Source organism: Ovis canadensis, chromosome 23, assembly GCF_042477335.2.
Source record: "Ovis canadensis isolate MfBH-ARS-UI-01 breed Bighorn chromosome 23, ARS-UI_OviCan_v2, whole genome shotgun sequence".
NCBI classification, from domain to species: Eukaryota; Metazoa; Chordata; class Mammalia; order Artiodactyla; family Bovidae; genus Ovis; species Ovis canadensis.
The window spans coordinates 51,254,282-51,273,046 of NC_091267.1; the positions used below are offsets into that span (position 1 = coordinate 51,254,282).

General features: G+C 47.2%; 1 protein-coding gene across 4 annotated transcripts; it reads left to right on the plus strand.

Moving 5' to 3' along the window:
- Nucleotides 1-2,305: 2,305 nt before the first annotated feature.
- Nucleotides 2,306-18,491, plus strand: TGIF1 (TGFB induced factor homeobox 1). Of its 4 annotated transcripts, none has more exons than XM_069568347.1 (3): nucleotides 2,306-2,724; nucleotides 16,216-16,442; nucleotides 17,419-18,491. In XM_069568347.1, exons 2-3 carry the CDS (start codon nucleotides 16,260-16,262, stop codon nucleotides 17,992-17,994), a joined length of 759 nt encoding a protein of 252 aa, XP_069424448.1. In that variant the 5' UTR covers nucleotides 2,306-2,724; nucleotides 16,216-16,259; the 3' UTR covers nucleotides 17,995-18,491. The 4 variants fall into 4 exon arrangements, with proteins under 4 accessions (XP_069424448.1, XP_069424446.1, XP_069424447.1 ...); XM_069568345.1 differs by lacking the exon at nucleotides 2,306-2,724 and adding an exon at nucleotides 9,784-10,875; XM_069568346.1 differs by lacking the exon at nucleotides 2,306-2,724 and adding an exon at nucleotides 9,953-10,436.
- The last annotated feature ends 274 nt before the right edge of the window (nucleotides 18,492-18,765 follow it).

Below are 18,765 nucleotides of genomic sequence, written 5' to 3' on the forward strand. Positions count from 1 at the left end.
TAGGACTAATTATTGTTCTGTGATTTCCAATGAGGGATAATGTGTCCGAGGATTATTAGGGACTGGGGGAAAGGAAGGAAGGAGAGAGGGAGGAGGGAGGGAGGAAAAGTCATCAGATAAGCTATGAGGACACACACACACACACACACACACACACACACATGAGAAGGAAATAATTTGCCTTTAAGGGCTTCCCTGGTCGCTCAGACGGTAAAGCATCTGCCTGCAATGCAGGAGACCCGGGTTCGATCCCTGGGTCGGGAAGATCCCCTGGAGAAGGAAATGGCAATCCACTCTAGCACTCCTGCCTGGAAAATCCCATGGACGGAGGAGCCTGATAGGCTACAGTCCATGGGGTTGCAGAGTCTGACATGACTGAGCAACTTCACTTTCAAGTCCATTGTAGCCATGACATTTTTAAAAGTCATGTTTTTCTTTATAGTCAGTAAAGTAAAACAACATTTCTATAGACCTCAAGAGAGATTCTGATTTGGTGAATGTACTCTCTGAACCAAGGGAAAAAAAAAATCAGTGCACGTTGTCTGACAAGTTCAAATTGAAGAAACTGATATAAATGTTTGAGGGTAGGACTGTCCAAAAGAGAAAATGTATCACAGTCACTGCTCTAACAGGGGCTGCTGCTGCTGCTGCTAAGTCACTTCAGTGATGTCCGACTCTGTGCGACCCCATAGATGGCAGCCTACCAAGCTCCCCAGTCCCTGGGATTCTCCAAGCAAGAACACTGGAGTGGGTCTAACAGGGGCTAGCTGAACTAAAAGCTTTAAAGCCGAATCTAAGCATAAATGCGGGGCTTCCCAGGTGGCCCTTGTGGTGAAGAATCTGCCTGCTAATGCAGGAGACGCAAGAGACGCAGGTTCAATCCCTGGGTCAGGAAGAACCCCTGGAGGAGGGCATGACAACACACTCCAGTATTCTTGCTTGGAGAATCCCATAGACAGAGGAGCCTGGCAGGCTACAGCCCATGGGGTCGCAAAGAGTCAAGCACAACTGAGCAACTCAGCACACACACAAACATAAAATGTAATTGCTCTCTCTGGTTAGAAGAAAATGTTTAACCATAGGAGGAGAAATAGCTAGAAAGTAAAATACAATCGGGCATAATTCTGAGACTTCTTAGCCCTTTCAGTAAACAAACCATATAGCTCAGAGAGGAAGGAGTTACTGCTGAGGCAAGCAGAGAATTAACTCTAAGCTTATCCAGAAGTGCCTGGGTGTCTGGGATTGGCTTCGATATAATATAGGAGAGAAGGAAGTCAGTGAGGGTATAGATGAAGCAAGAGTGGCCATGGGTTGATAATTGTTGAAGCTGGGTGATTAGTATTTGGGGATTTATTACACTAGGACATCCACTATTATATTTACATTTTTACATTATTAAAAAAAAAAATTCTAGGCAGGACAAAACCCTTGTTTTTGAGATCACCTGGCTATTTTTAAGATTTTTTTAAAATAAAATGTATTCAGGACTTCCATGGCAGTCCAGTGGTTAAGACTCCACACTTCCAACGCAGGGACTCGGATTCAGTCCCTCATTAGGGAACTGAGATCTCACAAGCCACATGGCAAAACCAAAAAAAAAAAAAGTATTGGAGACTAGCAGACATATGTATGAATTTGTTGCCAAGTGCAAGCAGAGGGGGAGAGACAGGCACGGATTTAGACATTTATTTTGCTCTGCTAATCGACCCTGTGTGTTGCTGAAGAGAGCTTCCAAGATGGACTGGAAAAATAAAACAAAAGTTTTATTTATTTATTTTTTAATTATTTTTTTGTATAAAAAAGTTTATTTTTTTAATGTAAGTTTTAAAAGTGTATCCAAGTAGCTTGGCAGTAAATGTGTTTTCCTCCCTTTTAAGGGAATACAGAATAACCATTTTGGCTTTTGCATGACATCCTGTGGAAAGCTGATGAAACACTTTAGGAAACAACTTGTCCCCTGTACTAACACACCCACCAGTAGAAGAGAAGGCCTTCACTTGAACGATCCATGCCATTTACTGGGTATGTGGATTCCAGCCCTACATCCACAACTTTTGCTCATTCATTTTGAGGAAAGCATCTTACTCTCTTCTTACGTACTATAATACTTGGCCAAATTTTGTAAAATGTGCTTGCATCAGGATTAAACTTTTCAGTTTTGCAGATCTGGCCACCCAATTTAACAGGGTAAATGGTTTGACACCCTTTGATACTTCTTGGAAATAGCAGCAAATAATGAAATCCCAGGGTGTCACTGGGGGTTATTTACACTTGCTAATGATTAACCGTCCCTGGTTCGTCGACTGCAGAATCAGACTTTCAAGGCCCCAAATACAGCTCATCTTATTTTAGACCCTTGCTTAGGTTTTTATAGAAGATCTTCAAAAATCCCCTCCAGTTCAAACCAGAACAAAACCTGTGTCCAATAAATGGGGTTTGGTACATAAATTATATCCATAGTTACAGTGAACTATTATTTAGTCATCAAAAATGATAGACCCACCTTGTAAAAAAAGGTTAAAAGAAATTTTTTATTTTGGGGGCCCATGTAGCATGTGGGATCTTAGTTTTCCAACCAGGACTCGACTCCATCCCTGCAGTGGAAATGCAGAGTCTTAACCACTGTCCACCATGGAATTTCTAAAAGAAATTATTTAAAGAAGGAAAATAAGTCAGAAACTCAGATCTCCATAAGAAAAAGAGGAGCTCGGAAGAAGGAATAAGGTAAGGTAAAATCAAATGATAATGACGAGTCTAGACTGGGCACCTGCCTTCTCCGACTTCATCTCATATACTTTGTCTCTGTCTCTTGTATATCAGGTTTGTACAAAAAAGTATAAGATGAAAAACAGACCCTCCTCATCATGCATCTCATTCTCTTCCACTCTTCCTCCAAAGGTAGACTTTGTTAATATTTCCCTGAGTATCATTCCAAAAAACTACACATAAAAAATTGTACACAAAAGGAATACTGTTATAATGTTCTGTACTTTGCTTAAAAACAACTTATATATATATATATTATCAACCTTCCTCTATCAGCGCAGTCTAATTTACTTTGCTGTTATAATGACTGCACACTAAAACTTTTCATGTTTCTGTTTATTTGGATTCTTTTTTTTTTTAATGTGAACTGCTTATCTATAGACTTTGCCCAGCTTTTTAAAAACAGGACTCTTTTTTCCCTCTGACTTATATGAGTTCTGCATAAGTTCGGTAAATAGATCTTCTGCCTGATATGTGCCGACAGTATTTTTTCCTAGTTGTTTTGCTTTTGAAAATTTTATGAATTTTCCCTTACACACAAGTTTAAAAAAAAAATACAAAATACTTACACACATGTGTATCTTTTACTGTGTCTTAGATTTTCTGTCCTGGTTACAAAGGCCTTCCCTACTCCATGATTATATTCATGCCTCCTTCCAGGACAAGTTGTCTCAGCCTCAGCACGACTGACTTTCAGACAGAATGATCTTTCCCTGGGGGTCTATCCTGTGTGCAGTGAAATGGCAGCACCCTGGTCTCCATCTGCTAGAGGCCAGAAGCATTTCCTTCCCTCCAACTGTGACCACTGGCATTGTCTCCAGACATCTTCAGATATTCCCTGGGAGGCAAAGATGCCACATGTATTCCGCCTGGAGAACCACTGTTCTAGAACATACAGAAGTGCATTATTAATTACTCTAACATTTCCATCTTGATTCAGATGAGTTTTATTTTTGTTAGAAGAGTAACATAGCCAGCTTCATTTTTTGTTTGTTTGGAAGATACTTGCTTTACAGTGTTGTGTTGATTTCTGCCATACAGCCACGTGAATCAGCCATAAGTATACATGTCCCTTCCTTCTTGAACCTCCCTCCCACTCCTCCACCAGTTTGATTTTTTACGAAAAGTAGTTCACTGTCCCAATTCAATTTATCTCTGATCTGAAAAGTCACCTTTACCCAAATTGAAATGTCCATATCATAGTCTAAACTATCGCCTTGTTTTTGTGTCCTCATTATTTAATCTCATTATTAACTTCAAAATACACTTTAATATTTGAAGGGGCTTCTGCTGCCCTCCTCCCATCCCTAACTTGTCTTTCAGAATTTCCCTGGCTTTCTCCAGATGCTTAATTTTGATGAAGTGTAGCAATTAAAGAAAAAAAAAATCCTGTTGGCATTTTAATATAAATTGCTTTGAATTTAAAGATCAGTTCAGGGAAGATAAACATCTTTATGCTTTTGTTATTGAATCTTGCTGGAAGGGATAAATTACATCTTTTATTTTACTCAAGTCTTCCTTTATGTCCCTCAGTAGGGTTTTAAAATTTTCTTCATAAAACTTGCACTTATTTCTTGTTAATTTTATTCCCAGATATTTCATCATTTTATTGCTGTTATAGGTCCTCTATAGCTTTCAGAAGAGGTAATGGTGATAAATGGAAACGTGTGAGTGAATTAACCCTAGAATGGAAAGAGGAGAAAGGGGCTAAGTTAACAGGTAGGGTATTATGAAGGTCTTACTTTTACCTTATAAATTTGGCACTTATTCCAAACAATATGTATGTATTTTTTTCTTGTTTGAATCGGGACACATTTCCCCTCTTACTCACAATTGGTCCTTCTAACCCTGTTCCTTTAATTCTCTGTCAAATGCTTTTCAGTTCAGTTCAGTCGCTCAGTCGTGTCCGACTCTTTGTGACCCCATGAAAATTGTGGTGTCGTGGAAAAAAGAAAGGGTTGAGTTAGAGCTGTGGTTCTCAACCAGGGGTCTTCTTGCCCACCCCAATTTCTGTCCCCTCTGGAGAACATTGGGAATGCTGGAGTTTTGGTTTTTTTTTTCACAAGCTAGGGGGAAGGTGTTATCAGCCAGATTGGTTAGCCACCAGGGAAGCCCCCTACAACCAAGAGTTTTTGTTGTTGTTCAGTTGCTAAGTTGTGTCCGCTGCTTTGCAACCCCATGGACTGCAGCACACCAAGCTTTCCTGTCCTTCACCATCTCCAGGAGTTTGCTCAGACTCATGTCCATTGATGCCATCCAACCACCTCATCCTGTCACTCCCTTCTCCTGCCTTCAACCTTTCACACCATCAGGATCTTTTCCAATGAGTTGGCTCTTCGCATCAGGTGGCAAAAATATTGGAGCTTCAGCTTCAGCATCAGTCCTTCCAATGAATATTCAGGATTGATTTTCTTTAGGATTGACTGGTTCGATCTCCTCACAGTCCAGGAGACTCTGAAAAGTCTTCTCCAGCACCACAGTTCAAAAGCATCAATTCTTTGGTACTCAGCCTTCTCTCACATCTACACATGACTACTGGCTAAATCACAGTTTTGCCTCTACGGACCTTAACTGCCAGGGAAGCCCCCTACAACCAAGAGTTATCCAGCCCTAAACAGCAGTTGAGAACTCCTGAGCTAGATGGTGGCAGCAAGGGTAACTAAATTTAGGTGAAGTGGTTACAGAAGACTCCTCTGAGATGATATTTAGGCCAAACTTTGGGCTTCCCAGGTGGCATGAGTGGTAAAGAATCTGCCTGTTGATGCAGCAGACCTAGAGATGAGTGGGGGAGATCCCCGGGGCATGGCAACCCACTTGGAAAATCCTCATGGACAGAGGAGACTGGCGGGACAGAGGAGTCCATACAGTCGCAAAGAGATGGACAGGACTGAAGCGACTTCCCGCGCACGCAGGCCACCCTTCGGTGAGAAACGTCAGATATGCAAGCCAGTCCTGCGCGGCCATCCCAGGCAGAGTGGACTTGAAAACAACTAATAACAATGAAAAACCCCTTACATTTGTATGTAGTATACATATGCACATATGGAGAGTGAATAGTCAATTAAGAGGTCTTTCCTATTTCACTTTGTATACTTTTCCTGCTTGTAGTTTTGAAAACAAGCTTCCTCCTCTTTTTGTTTTTGTAAAGAAAAAACGAGTGGTTTAAAAAAAGGACAAAATGCAGGTAGATTGGAAGGGAGCTTCTGGTAAAATTCCACATAGATTTCAGAGGAGAGGCAGGTTTTAGAGTAGCCTCCACGTGTTCAGATGGCCCTTGTGTCATAATCTGTGGTCAGTTTCTGCCCTATACTGCCTTCTTTATCCACCAGACCTTCCACCAGACATGCCCGAGAACACTTTGTTTAAAGTCTGGGCTTTCCTGGTGACTGAGTGATAAAGTATCTACCTGTAATGCTGGAGACACTGGTTCGATCCCTGGGTCGGGAAGATCCCCTGGAGAGAAGGAAATGGCAACCCACTCCAGTATTCTTGCCTGGAAAATCCCATGGTCAGAGGAGCCAGGCGGGCCACAGTCTGTGGGGTTGGACACCACTTAGCAATTAAACAACAATTTATGTCCAGTACTTGGTTTTATACCTTTTAGCTTTGTTATGTTTGGATGTGCTATCTTGACGTTAGGGAAAAAATCATAATATCTACCTTATTAAATGAGTATTAAATGAGGTCATTTAAATTAAGTGTTTCTTAAACTGTAAAGCCAGAGAAGGCAATGGCAACCCACTCCAGTACTCTTGCCTGGAAAATCCCATGGACGAAGGAGCCTGGTAGGCTGCAGTCCATTGGGTCGCTAAGAGTCGGGCACGACTGAGCGACTTCACTTTCGCTTTTCACTTTCATGCATTGGAGAAGGAAATGGCAACCCACTCCAGTGTTCTTGCCTGGAGAATCCCAGGGACGGCGGAGCCTGGTGGGCTGCCATCTATGGGGTTGCACAGAGTCGGACACGACTGAAGCGACTTAGCAGTAGCAGCAAACTGTAAAGCACAATACTACTCTTGGTCTTAGCCAAAAGGGCAGAGAAGCGATAGGGTCACAGAGTTGGACAGGACTGAGCGGCTGAACTGAACTGAAGGCACAATATAGAAACACGATGTTGAGAATAGAGAGGTTAAAAAGAAAAAAGGAAAGAGAAAAGAAAAAAGTTTAAAAAAAAAAAAGAGTAGAGAGGTTAAAGGCTGTGCTCAACAATGATCTTTTTTTCTTTGTCCTGATGAGTTCAGAACCCCTCTGGGTAAAACAAGAAAAAAGGAGGCCCCTGGCTGCAGAGGTAAAAAGAGGGGCTGGGAAAGGGAATGCAGGCTTGGAGAAAAGTGATTACTAACAGAAGTAGTAGCACAAGTTAACTATTCAGGTAACTGACAGGAGGAGAATTATCCTGATAAGGCTGATAAAATCACCACACTGATGGGTTGTGGGTCCTTGAAAAGACAATGGGTGGCTTCTCCTTGAGCAGCCCAAGACCCTCTGACCTGAGATGTGAAGAGATGATTATAGAATCCTTATGTGGAGCCCAGCAGTCTGCGTATTTTATTCCAAAAAAAAAAAAAAAAAATCTGTCCTTTAGTGAGGAGACACAAAAGGGATCCAGTGACTGTGAGTCATCCTTCCTCCACCTAAGACAGTGCTGGGTGGAATCAGGCTTTATTATCCAATCACTTGATGGACCAAGTATCAAAATAACACAAAATGTACTGATACACTTCCCTGGCTTATTTGCCTTTCCAAGTTTCATTTTTGAGTTTTTGCCTTTGAAGAGATTGCAGCTGTGAAAAGTAACTTAAGTCTCGTCTTTTCTTGGCCTTGAGGCAGCCTGGAAAGATAAGACACCACATGGAACTATGTGTGCTTGGAGGGGGGAAAAAATAATGGTGTAAAACGTGAACAAGTATCTCCTCTTCCTTCTCACTCAGGCAGCATTCCAATATATATTAATATTCATATGAAGTTAGCAAATAATATGTAGTCAATGTGAATCCACATTTTCCCCCCAAAACACGGGAAAGAATCTTTAAAAGTCACTGGATCAGTTTTAAAGAGAGGGCCTGGCTGGTACACGAAGGGACTCACAGAGCCAGAACTGAAACTTGTTTTTCCACCTTGAGAGAAGCAAATAAACAAAAATATCCTAAGCAATTGCTGGTTCCTCAAGCCCACTCTGTGGGGCTGTCTTCTTGGCCTGTGTCACGCAGACTCCAGGCACTTTCTTCCAGAATGCACCAAAATTTCAAATCTAAAGACAAGTTTAGGACAGGCTCTGGTGGGGGGGCGGGGAGGTGTGTGTGTGCCGTGTATCACCCAGAAGGGTTCCCGGGTTCCTCCTAGGGGCGTCTTGCCAGCTTTAGTGACTGCTTCGATGTGATTCGCTTGAGCAAAAAGGTGAGCATTGCCCGGATCAAGCCGGACTTCCAGCAAGAGAGGAAAATTTGACCTTTTCCTCCTCCTCGCAGTTTCAAAGAGACTGTTAATCCTCTGCGCCGCTTCCCCCTTCCCCTGCAAAGTTGGTTTACTAGCTGTAAACTCCGTTCCCATCTCGGTTGTCCGAGAATCGCCGTCAGGAGCTAAGCTGACTTGGCCGGAGAAAAGGACACCTTTGTGCACAGAAGGAGAGCCCCCGCGTGGCCGAGCGGAGCCACGCGGAAGGAGGAGACGTTTCAGGCGCGCGCCGGGGCCGGCGGCCGGGGGAGGGTGAGGCCCACCCGGAGGCAGCGTGTTTCGTGGAGCCGCTTCGAAAGCGGCCGAGGCAGTCGGAACGGCTTTCGAAGTCAGCAAACAAAGCGTCTCCGCAGTAACCGCCCGGCTCCGGGGGAGGCTCCTGCCACTCAGGCGGCGGAGGCGCAGCGCAGGCGCCGGGCTCCTCCTCCCGCGCCCTTCCCCCCGCCCGCCTAGCTCCCAGTCCCCAACGGCCGCGAGCCGCCAATCCCGGCGACCGGCCGCCCTTCAAACGCCTAGAGCGCCGCGGCCCCGGAATCGGCGGCCCCCTACCCGCCCGGCGTCTGTGCTGCGCGCGGGCGCAGCCGCTGATTCGTCTCCAGGCGGGCAGGGAAGAACCCCCAAGGGGCAGGGGAGCCTCCGGGTTGGTTTCCCCCCAGGTCTCGGTACCCCTCTCGGCCGTTTCAGACGCGTGTTCTCTTAGGTGCCGAGCCGTCGGCACACCGCACGGGGAGGGAGGGGAATCGAAAGGTTGCCGCCTTTTTAGAGTGACGCTATTTTCCTTGTTTATTCATCTTAAGTCCTGTAATTGGAAAAAAAAAAAAAACACGCAAGCTTTGTAAACTCTGGCCTTAAGTCACTCTGGGGGTGGGGTGGAGTGGGTGGGTGCCTTGTTTTGGGAGGGTGAGTGGGTGGGAGGCTGGCTTTAATTTTCAGTGTAATCCGACAACAGAGGCTCCAAAGTTCTAGTCAGTCATGGTTTGGCCGCCTTATTTCTTCTTGGGTTGAACCTTATTTCCACAGAACTTCTGCCGGTTCTTCATCGAGGTTACAAAACAAAGACAGTGCAGAGCACAAGCTGGAGGCAGACTCGGGCGCTGACGTCTCTACCGGGCTTTTTTTTTTTTTTTTTTTAATGATGGGGAAAGTATTAGTGTGGCATGTGACAGTTCGTTGACTTCAAAACAACGGGACAGACACGCAAAAACTACACCCAGAGGAGAGGGCGGAGAGGGGGCTGCATTTCTTGAAATCAGCCTAAAGCATCTGGACTTTTAAAATGGGTAGTTTCATCCAGGAACTCCCGCTGGAGCCTGCCTAACTCTCAACCAAAATAAACTAACAGGAACATGTGTTTACCTAATAGTTTGTTTGAAATACCGGGGCGTGGGGGTGGTGGGGGAAAAGAGGTCCCCTAGCAGGATAAGTCCTGAGTAGACTGTTTACCGAGACAGGCGAGGGGGTCCGGGGATGGGGTGTCAGGCCGAGTCTCAGGCGGGGCGGGCGCGCGTCCCGGCCATCCCCAGGCACCGACTTTTAAAGAGCATGTGAGCATGACAAGTGTCTGTCCGCAACATGTCAGATTTCGAAACTGCCTTGCAATCCAGTCCGGAACTCGCAGCTTTAGCCGGGGGCAACAGACTTTCGCCTAGGGTGTCTGGGTCTCATCCTCCTCCCCATTCCCCCGCCCGCCCCCCCCCCCCACACTGTTGCTTTGGGAGGAAGAGCCCCGAGAGGAGAAGGGTGCGTCGCTCCGCGCCCGCGCGTGTCAATGGCAGCAGTGCGTCCTGGAAGAAGTTGATTCTTTTCCCGAATACTTTTCTTGGGCAGCCCCGCCCCTTGAATCAGCAGCGGCTGTCTACTCCTGCGGCCCGAGTCGGGCCGGTGGAGTTGGGGCAGCTGTCAAAATCGAAAGGGGAGGCTTTTTCTTCCCTGCGGTGGAGGAGGGAACGGCATTCCGCCCCCCACCCCATCTGTTGCAATTTCCTAACCAAACGCACCCTCGCCAGACCCTGGAAGAAAGGCCCAAGGGAGCAACCCAGGGCGTTTGGCTGGTGTCGCCCGCAACCCGGGGATGCGGGCGGCGGGCGCGCGGCGGGGATGAAGGATCGCGTTCGTGAGCTCGGCCGTCCCCACGAGGGACCGGTGACAGCCGCCCCGGGGGCGCGGGGTGAGGCGACGCGGCCCGGGTGCTCAGAGCGGTCCTAGGCTGCTGGAAGGTGCGGGGGAGGGGCGGAGGAGCGGCTGGGCGGGCGGGGGACGGGGCGGGCGGCTGGGGGCGGAGGCAGGACCTCCGGTACCTTCCCTCCTTGCCTCGCTCACTCTGACAGCGCCGAGGTGCGCCGAGCAGGAGCCGCGAACAAAGGAGCGGAGTGGGGAGGGGAGCGAGTTAGGCTAGGGAGCGTCCCCGGCCCGCTGCCAGAAGATCCCGGCGGGAGGAAGCCCGAGTGTCACTTGAATTCCGCCCGAGGAGCGGGCGCCTGGGATTCGAGTCCGCCGTGTTTAGCAATAACGGCTGGAGCGCGTCCTCCAAGTTACGGGAGAGTCGGCCGGGAAGGAGGACGACCGCTCGGCCCCTCCGTCCCCGCTCCTGGCCCCTGGAGACCCCCGCTGTCGCCTGGCACTGGCCGGGGAACTCCAGAATGAAAAGCAAGAAAGGTAAGGCTCGCGGGCGGCGCGCGCCTTGGGCGCGGGTCCCGGGGCAACGTGCTCGCCGGGCGGCGCGGGTGACTCGGACTTTTCCGCCCCGGGGGGCTCGGAGGCCTGAGCCGCGGCCGTCCTCTTTGTGGAAGCTGTGTCTGGAACGGCCGTTGCTGTTTTCCTTCCAGACACAACACGAGGGGCTGTTGTGGGGAGACGGGCCTCTCCACGCTGCTGGCACGTTGTCAAGAAGCACGCTCCGCGCCTTGTTTGTGCGCCTCCAAGTTTCATTGTCTCCAAACCGACACCCCACGCTCCGCCGAGCCGCCGCGTGGCTTCTCGCGGGCGGGGGAGTGGGGTCCCGAGTCGGGGGGTACCCCCGTCCCGCTTTTCTCCGTCGGGACCCGGGGTGGCCCGGCCCGCGGAGTCTTGGCGCTTTGTCTGAAAGTTGGGCTCCGGGGCTCCCCACTCGCTCCCGGCAGAGTCCGGGCACGACTTCTCCCGGCATGGGGCGTTTTCACCTTCGGAGGAACGCGACTCTGGATCCGAGATCGCCCCCGGGGGTCGGTTCCTTTGGAAAGTTATATTTTCCAGAATTCCTAGCCTCACAAAAGTTTTCCCACGATGAATCTGGGGCAAGAGGAAGAGTTAGGACTGAAGGCGTGCAGTGAGAACGAGTCCAAGTGTGACATGCAAAGAGCGAGCCTGTCATTGTTTCCACCAGGCCTTCTGGAAGCTTTACAACTGAAACTTGCCGTCAGTCTGGTTTTAAAAACAAAATACACAGAAAGAAACAGAAAAAAAAAAAAAAACCACCACCACGAAAGGTCAAAGAATGTTAACTCCCTTTTGAAGTTAACTTTTGAGTCCCGGGCAGGGAGGCACCCCGAACGTTCCGTCGTGGGCCGGAGCTGGCTTTTCTGTTGTGATTTATGTCGAGTGGTTCAAAACAGAAGTTAATCGCTGGGGGAAGCCAGCGCGGGGGTGGGGTGGGGGTGAGGGGTGGCGGGGGTTGTGCCGCGCATGCTCAGAGTGGCTCCTGCTCCACGTTCTTCCAGACTTGTCCGGCTAATGCGGTTCAGACTCAAGTTAGAGCGGGGCAGCCCGGGACCGAAACCGTGTGTCCTCGGCCACGTTTTCACTTTGGACTTACGTTCGATTGACCCCAGGCCGGTGACTCAAACACACAGAGCCCCGCACGTGCCGCTTTGCGGGCGGGAGTCAAACTCAATGTTCCCGGGGTGGGTGGGGGGCGTTGGTAGTTGAGGTTGGACCAACTCCCCGCGTCCCCTCGCCAAGGACCTGGCGGGGCTCAGAAATTTGGATGTTTAACTGGACTGGGCGAGAAAACACGCGCGGGGAGCACACAGGGGGCGTCGGTATCGTGTCAGTTCGGAGAGGGCTGACAGGTTCAGACCGTCCCCGGGAGGGAGGCGTTCCCTCCCTCGTGGAGAACTGCCGGGGATAAGTTGGGGAAAGGGTGTATCTGATGGGTCCCCCTAGGGGTGCGAGAGCAGGGATTGGCTTGCCCCATTGTTCGGGTTCTGGCGGGGGCGGCAGTGATGATCCTCCCCGGCTACCCCCGGGCTCTGGGGCATCCCCTCCCCACCATACCTCCCGTTCCGCTTCCCTCGAAGCCCCCCTCCCCCAGGCGGGGCCCTGCACGAACCCGCCGGTCCCTGAGGAATCTCCGGGGAGCGCTGCCCCGGGGCGCGCGGTCCTGCCGCCGCGCGCCGACTCATGGAAACAATGGAAGGTGACGTGTTGGAGGGGAAACTTCGCCGACTGGTTCAGAGCTCGTGCGGGGGAGCAGAGGCTGCCGAGGTGGCCCGGCTTTCTTTCCCTTTTTAGGTTTTTCTGGCAAATCCTCCGCGGGTGGGCAGGCCCCTCCGGACGTTGAGATTCACGGCCCGGTTTCTAGTTTCTTCTTGTAATCTGAAACTCCTAGGCCTGGGCGAGCTCTCTCGCTGGTGAGCTCGGAGGGGCTACTGCGGCGGGGGCCGAAGAACTGGCGGAACAAAAGCCTGTGGGCCGGCGGGGGCCCAGGCTCCTCCCTCGGCTCGTTCCGCCCGGCCCTGCCTGCCCCCGCCCCGGCCTCCGGCCACCTGGGGGCCCCGCGCCCAGCGGCCTCCGCCCGGGCTCCGGAAGAGACCTGGCCCCGCCGGGTTCGCCGAGTCCGACTATTGTCTGTCTGTCTTACGAAAGTCTGTGAAACTCTCTTCAAGTTTTGTTGAAAATAAAAGCACTTTTTAAAAAGTCAATCGTGGAGCCAGGGGGTTGGTTAAGACTGGTTAGTGATAATAGTGTCCCGCCTTAGAAAACTGAGGATGCCAAAAAGATCTCCCTTAAGTGTCTTTGCTCCCGGCTCCTGACGGGATGGGCTCCTTGGATCTAGTGTCTGGGATGTTAAGTAGGGTTCCTGTCGCTTCTCCCGAGATGTTAAGGTCCGGAAACTTGTTAGGTTTGCTTTTTCCTAATAGTACACTTATAAGTTCCCGTTGGTTATTCTTATTCCGAGATCCCTTTCTAGCCTTTTCCAGATTTTTTTAAAGTCCAACTTCATAACCACTATCTCTGACCCTTCCCCGTGCTCTGCCGCTCCCTCTGTTCCTATTCGGGGGTGGGGAGGAGTTCTTTTTAGGGTGGTGGGATCCATAGGCCATCTTGTGGCTTTCTAAACAACATTTCCTTGTATGTGGATGGAGTAAGAGGCTTGTGATCCCCGCTTCCCGCCCAGCTCCCCCCACCAGCCATCACCACATTTTTTAAAGCGTGAGCAAAGCAAGACGTTTGGAAACAAGTCGTAACCGGGAAAGCGTTCAAAAGCTCTTTTACAATAGGAAATGAGTAACGTGGAAAAGTCTTTTTGTTTTTCCAAGTTGAGCCACAATCCGGAGGGAGAGTTTTAATGGAAACAGCCCTGACAGCCGCAAACGTGGTTTGCTGTAGTGAAATACCAGCTGGGGCAGCCGAGGGACTGAAGTCTTAACTTCCTGTTCCTTCAGCTTTGTTAAGACGTCCGGCGGCCTGGCACTCATTGATTCGAGTGAACTGAGAGCAGAGTAAAGTCACTGCAGTTTGGTATTGCTTAACTGGTATCTACCTCCTGTCACTCGCCTGCTTTGAGAGTGACGGCTTCTTGTCAAACTAAGTAAGCAGATCAAAGGATACACATTAGGAGTTTTTTGTTTGTTTCAAACTACTTGTGATTATCAGTTTACAGTTGGGAATTCACTGTTCAGTGCGCAGATTTTCACACTTTTTAAGAAGTTAAAAAGTTGAGGGGGGTGGCCTGTGAGTTGGGGTGGTAGTAATGGCTTTAGGAAGAAGATCTGGCTTTTCAGACCTTTTGATGAGTTAAAATAAATTGCTTTATTCAAAAAAAAAAATAAATTGCTTTATTCAAATTAGTGTTAGTCATTCAGATATGTGATAGGTTTTTTTTAAAGTTAAGATTTTTTTTTTATCAGAGCAGTTGTAAAACAGGAACATTTATAATTTCTTAAGGATTTTTTGGTCAATACTTCTTCACCCAAATTTTAACATGGGTTTTAAAAGGTTTTTATCTGCTCAACAGTGAAAGCACTTTCAGTTTTAAATGTGCCTCCTTTTTTTTGAAACTTTTTTTTTAAAGCAGTTTAATGAAATCTTTTGGGGAAAGAGACATCAGATACGTGGCAGCGGTTAAAATTTAGGATTCCGGGGCCTTTTACTGGTGGCTGTTTGTTCATGAAGCCTTGAGCTGAAGTGAATTTGCAAGATCATCCTCCTCTTTTGTTAGAACTTGCTTTACTTTGTCTTTGGAAGTTTCTGCGTTTTCTGCCGACACTCCCTCCGGCACCTTCTGCCCCCTGCCGTTCAAAACTGAAAATGTGTCAGCCAGTAGAGTTAGATTCAGTTAAGTGGTGGGCTGTCTCATCCATCAAATGCTTTAAAAGAAAGGGTTTGGGGAAAAGTTCCTTTAAAAACCACTGAATGGTTTATCACTCTGAGGAATATTCTGCTTTTATTTCCTACCAAGGTAAACTACTTGAGGTTCTGTCAACAACGTTAAAGAGAATTTTTTACATTTCATGCTACTATGATTTCTTTTACATAGAAATACTGGTTTTTAGAGCATACTGTAGTATGCTTTAAAAACAAGATTTCATTTCTTTAATCAGAGTAGCCTTTTATAGTTTTGAAAGGGGGAAAGTTAAAGTTCAAAATTTTGGGGCAGTCTCTTGGTTAAGACTCCAAGCTTCCAATGCAGGGGGTTCAGGTTCTGTCCCTGGTCGGGGAACTAAGATCCCATGTGCCTCGAGGCAGGGCCAGGAAAAAAAAGTCTAAGTTATCTTTAAATGTCTAAAAGGGCCAAATTTGAATTTTTGTGGAACCCAGTCTATGTGTGATTTAAATATTCTGTATGGTGTGTGAATTTTTAAAATTTCTAGTAGGATTAAAGTGCTTGTAAACAAGAGTTTCCTTTGGTAGTTGCATATTCAAGTTTTCTTTGTCATGTAATGATTTAAAGCCAAATCCTGCTTATTTATATGTAGTATTCTAGGTTCAGATTAAGCTGGCAATTGAAATTTATAGAAATTTAAAAATTTACTCAGTATTAGGCATCTTTTGAGGTCTTACATAAGTACTAAAAGTAGAAAAAGCTTTTTATACTAATGAAACTTATCAGTGGTTGTTTGTATTTAGTAAAAAGTGACTAGTGCTGTCCATTAAAAGTAGGTGTCTAGTTTTGAATAAAAGGAAGCAGCAGTGAAAAGGAAAAGGAACTGGCAGAAGATTCTGGCATGCACTTTATCTTTTGAATACTAACTGAGTTAAGAGTGTAATTTTCCTTCCTTATATCAGTGGAAAAAAATCTTCCATTTTATTTCAAAACCTTCAGTGGAAGAGGGAGGAAGAACAGCGCTTGAAACATGCATTAAGATACTGGCTGGCTTGTTTTTCCCAGTTAGCAATGACCTCACCGAGGAGGTTGTCAGACACATCCCGTCTGCTGTGCCACCTTTCCTGTTTCACACGTGGCATGCTATTCGCCTTGGATGCAGCTTTGTCTCTTTGCTGGATTAGACTTTTCTGAGCTTCATTCAAAAGGAATGTGAGTCGTTGAGGCCTATAGGAAAGTGGGTACAAAAGGGAATCTGACCGTGGGTTGGGGATCTGGAATATGCTGCGAGTCAAATTACCCTGCAGATTTCAGATGAGCTCTGGTGTTTTGGGACAAAGAAACACCGATACTTCCCTGGGCTCTCAGAAGTTGAGAAAATGCGGTTGTGCTGAGTGTTTAAAAGAGGTGAGCTTTGCAGTAGGTGCTCTGCTGATAAAAGCAGCTGATAGCTGGCCTCTGTCCTGTCCTAGGTGTTGTGGCCGCGTCTGGCAGTGAGACTGAAGATGATGACAGCATGGACAGTCCCCTGGACCTCTCCTCTTCTGCTGGCTCAGGCAAGAGAAGGCGGAGGGGCAACCTGCCGAAGGAATCAGTTCAGATTCTCCGCGACTGGTTGTATGAACACCGATACAATGCCTACCCCTCAGAGCAAGAAAAAGCGTTACTGTCCCAGCAAACACACTTATCTACACTACAGGTAAGGGGAAGGCATTCCCAGGGGTGGTGGGTCCCCCCACCCCCCGCCCCAGAATCACTTTACAGCATTCCTATATAGCAAGTCATAAACTGCCTCCTCACTCAAAGTGGGGGGAGGCATATCTTTTTCTTGTAAAGTTTATAGTGCTAACAGCTAATAACTGTTAGCTATCTAGAGAAACAGAAACACTTGACAGTCATCTGTCAAACAGCATTTCCTTTAACGCCTAAAAGAGCCTTCCTTTATGCACCAAACATAAAAAGGAGGTTAAATCTTACTCTATTGCCCAGGAAACTGGTTTGATATTTAAACAAGGACAGCCTTAAGTGAGGTAATTCATGTCCTGTCTGTTGACATAGTCATTTGAACTGGGAAAAAAAATCAGTAACTGGGAGGAGTGGCTCTTTTCATACAGGAAGGTTTTCCTGTAGTTGATTAACTTCAATGCTGGGCAGTAGATAATAGGTTAATATGGGGAGAGTTAAAAGGTAAACTTCCCTCTCTAAAATCATTTTCAGACATTTGAGAACGTATACTTCTTTTTTTTTTTGGTGCTGAAAGGGTTTAAGGATGATGGGAAGCCAAAAGGGGAATTTGTATTAGAAAAGGAGGTGGTTTATGACAGGAAGCACCTCTCCTTTCTTGGCTGGGCTCAAAATACCTTGAAATAAATTGGTAGGTTCCTATAAGCCTTTTCATGCCTTCTTTAATGCAAAGAGAGACCAGTTAGGCATACCCCAAGAAGGTTCTGGGTAAAAGAATCCACCTGCCAATGGAGGTGACTCGGGTTTGATCCCTGGAGGAGGAAATGGCAACCCACTCCAGAAGAATTCCATGGACGGATGAGCCTGGTGGGCTACAGTCCATGGGGTTGCAGAGAGTTGGACACTACTGAGTGATTTCAGCAACAAGAAGGAGGTTCTCAGGCGTGTTGGCAGAGTGTTAACATGTCTAAAACATCCCCGTACAATTTCAGGTCTGTAACTGGTTTATCAACGCCCGGCGCAGGCTCCTCCCTGACATGCTGAGAAAAGATGGCAAAGATCCAAATCGGTTCACAATTTCCCGCCGTGGGGCCAAGATGACTGAAGCCAGCTCTGTGGAGTCAGCAGTGAGCATTAGGAACCTCATGCCAGCTCTAGAAGAGAGCCCGTTTCACTCCTGTACAGCTGGGCCCAACCCAGCCCTGGGGAGGCCACTGTCTCCTAAGCCGTCCTCCCCAGGATCCATTTTGGCTCGTCCATCAGTGATCTGTCATACCACCGTGACTGCGTTAAAAGATGTGCCTTTCTCTCTCTGCCAGTCAGTTGGTGTGGGACAAAACACAGATACACAGCAGATGGCCAACAGCAGCTTTACAGACACCTCCCTCATGTACGCAGAGGACTCCTGTAAATCTGGACCAAGTGCAAACACACAGAGTGGTCTTTTCAACACTCCTCCCCCTACTCCACCGGACCTCAACCAAGATTTCAGTGGAATTCAGCTTCTGGTAGATGTTGCACTCAAACAGGCTGCAGAGATGGAGCTTCAGGCAAAACTTATGGCTTAACCCCCCCTTTTTTTTTCCCAAGCAAAACAGTTCTCAAAAAAATGTTATGATTGCTGGGATGATAGCAAAAGATGAATTGCATTATTTTATATATTTTTTTATTAATATTTGCACATGGGATTGCTAAAATGAAGCTTCCTGTTACTGAAATGTCGTCAATGGAATACAGTCATTCCAAGAACTATAAACTCAGAGCTACTGTAGAAACAAAGGGTTTTCTTTTTTTAATGTTTCTTGGTAGATTATTCATAATGTGAGATGGTTCCCAAGATCATGTGATTTTTTTTTTTTCCCCCTTCCCTTCCCTTTTTTTTCGTTGATGTTTTTTTCAGACTGTGCAATACTTAGAGAACCTATAGCATCTTCTCATTCCCATGTGGAACAGGATGCCCACATACTGTCTAATTAATAAATTTTCAATTGTTTTTTCAAACAAGTATGAATCTAGTTGATTGATGCATTTTTTTCATGACATAATAAAGTATTTTCTTTAAAAATTCCTGTAATACAGAGTATTTTGTTGAGAGAGGCACTTCTTAAAAATGAGTAGGAATATAGCACCCCAGTGAGCAGGAAGTTGGGGGTAGGGTGGAGTGTGAGTTGGGGGGGTGTCACTAACTTTGAACAACTGTGGACAAGCCAGTCTGTATAAACAGGATGTGTGATATTTACTCTTGATAGGAGGCATAGCAGGCCCTTAAATCTTTACTTAAAACTGCATGACAAATTGAAATGAATCATTTCCATCGGTGTTTAGCTAACCAAAAATCC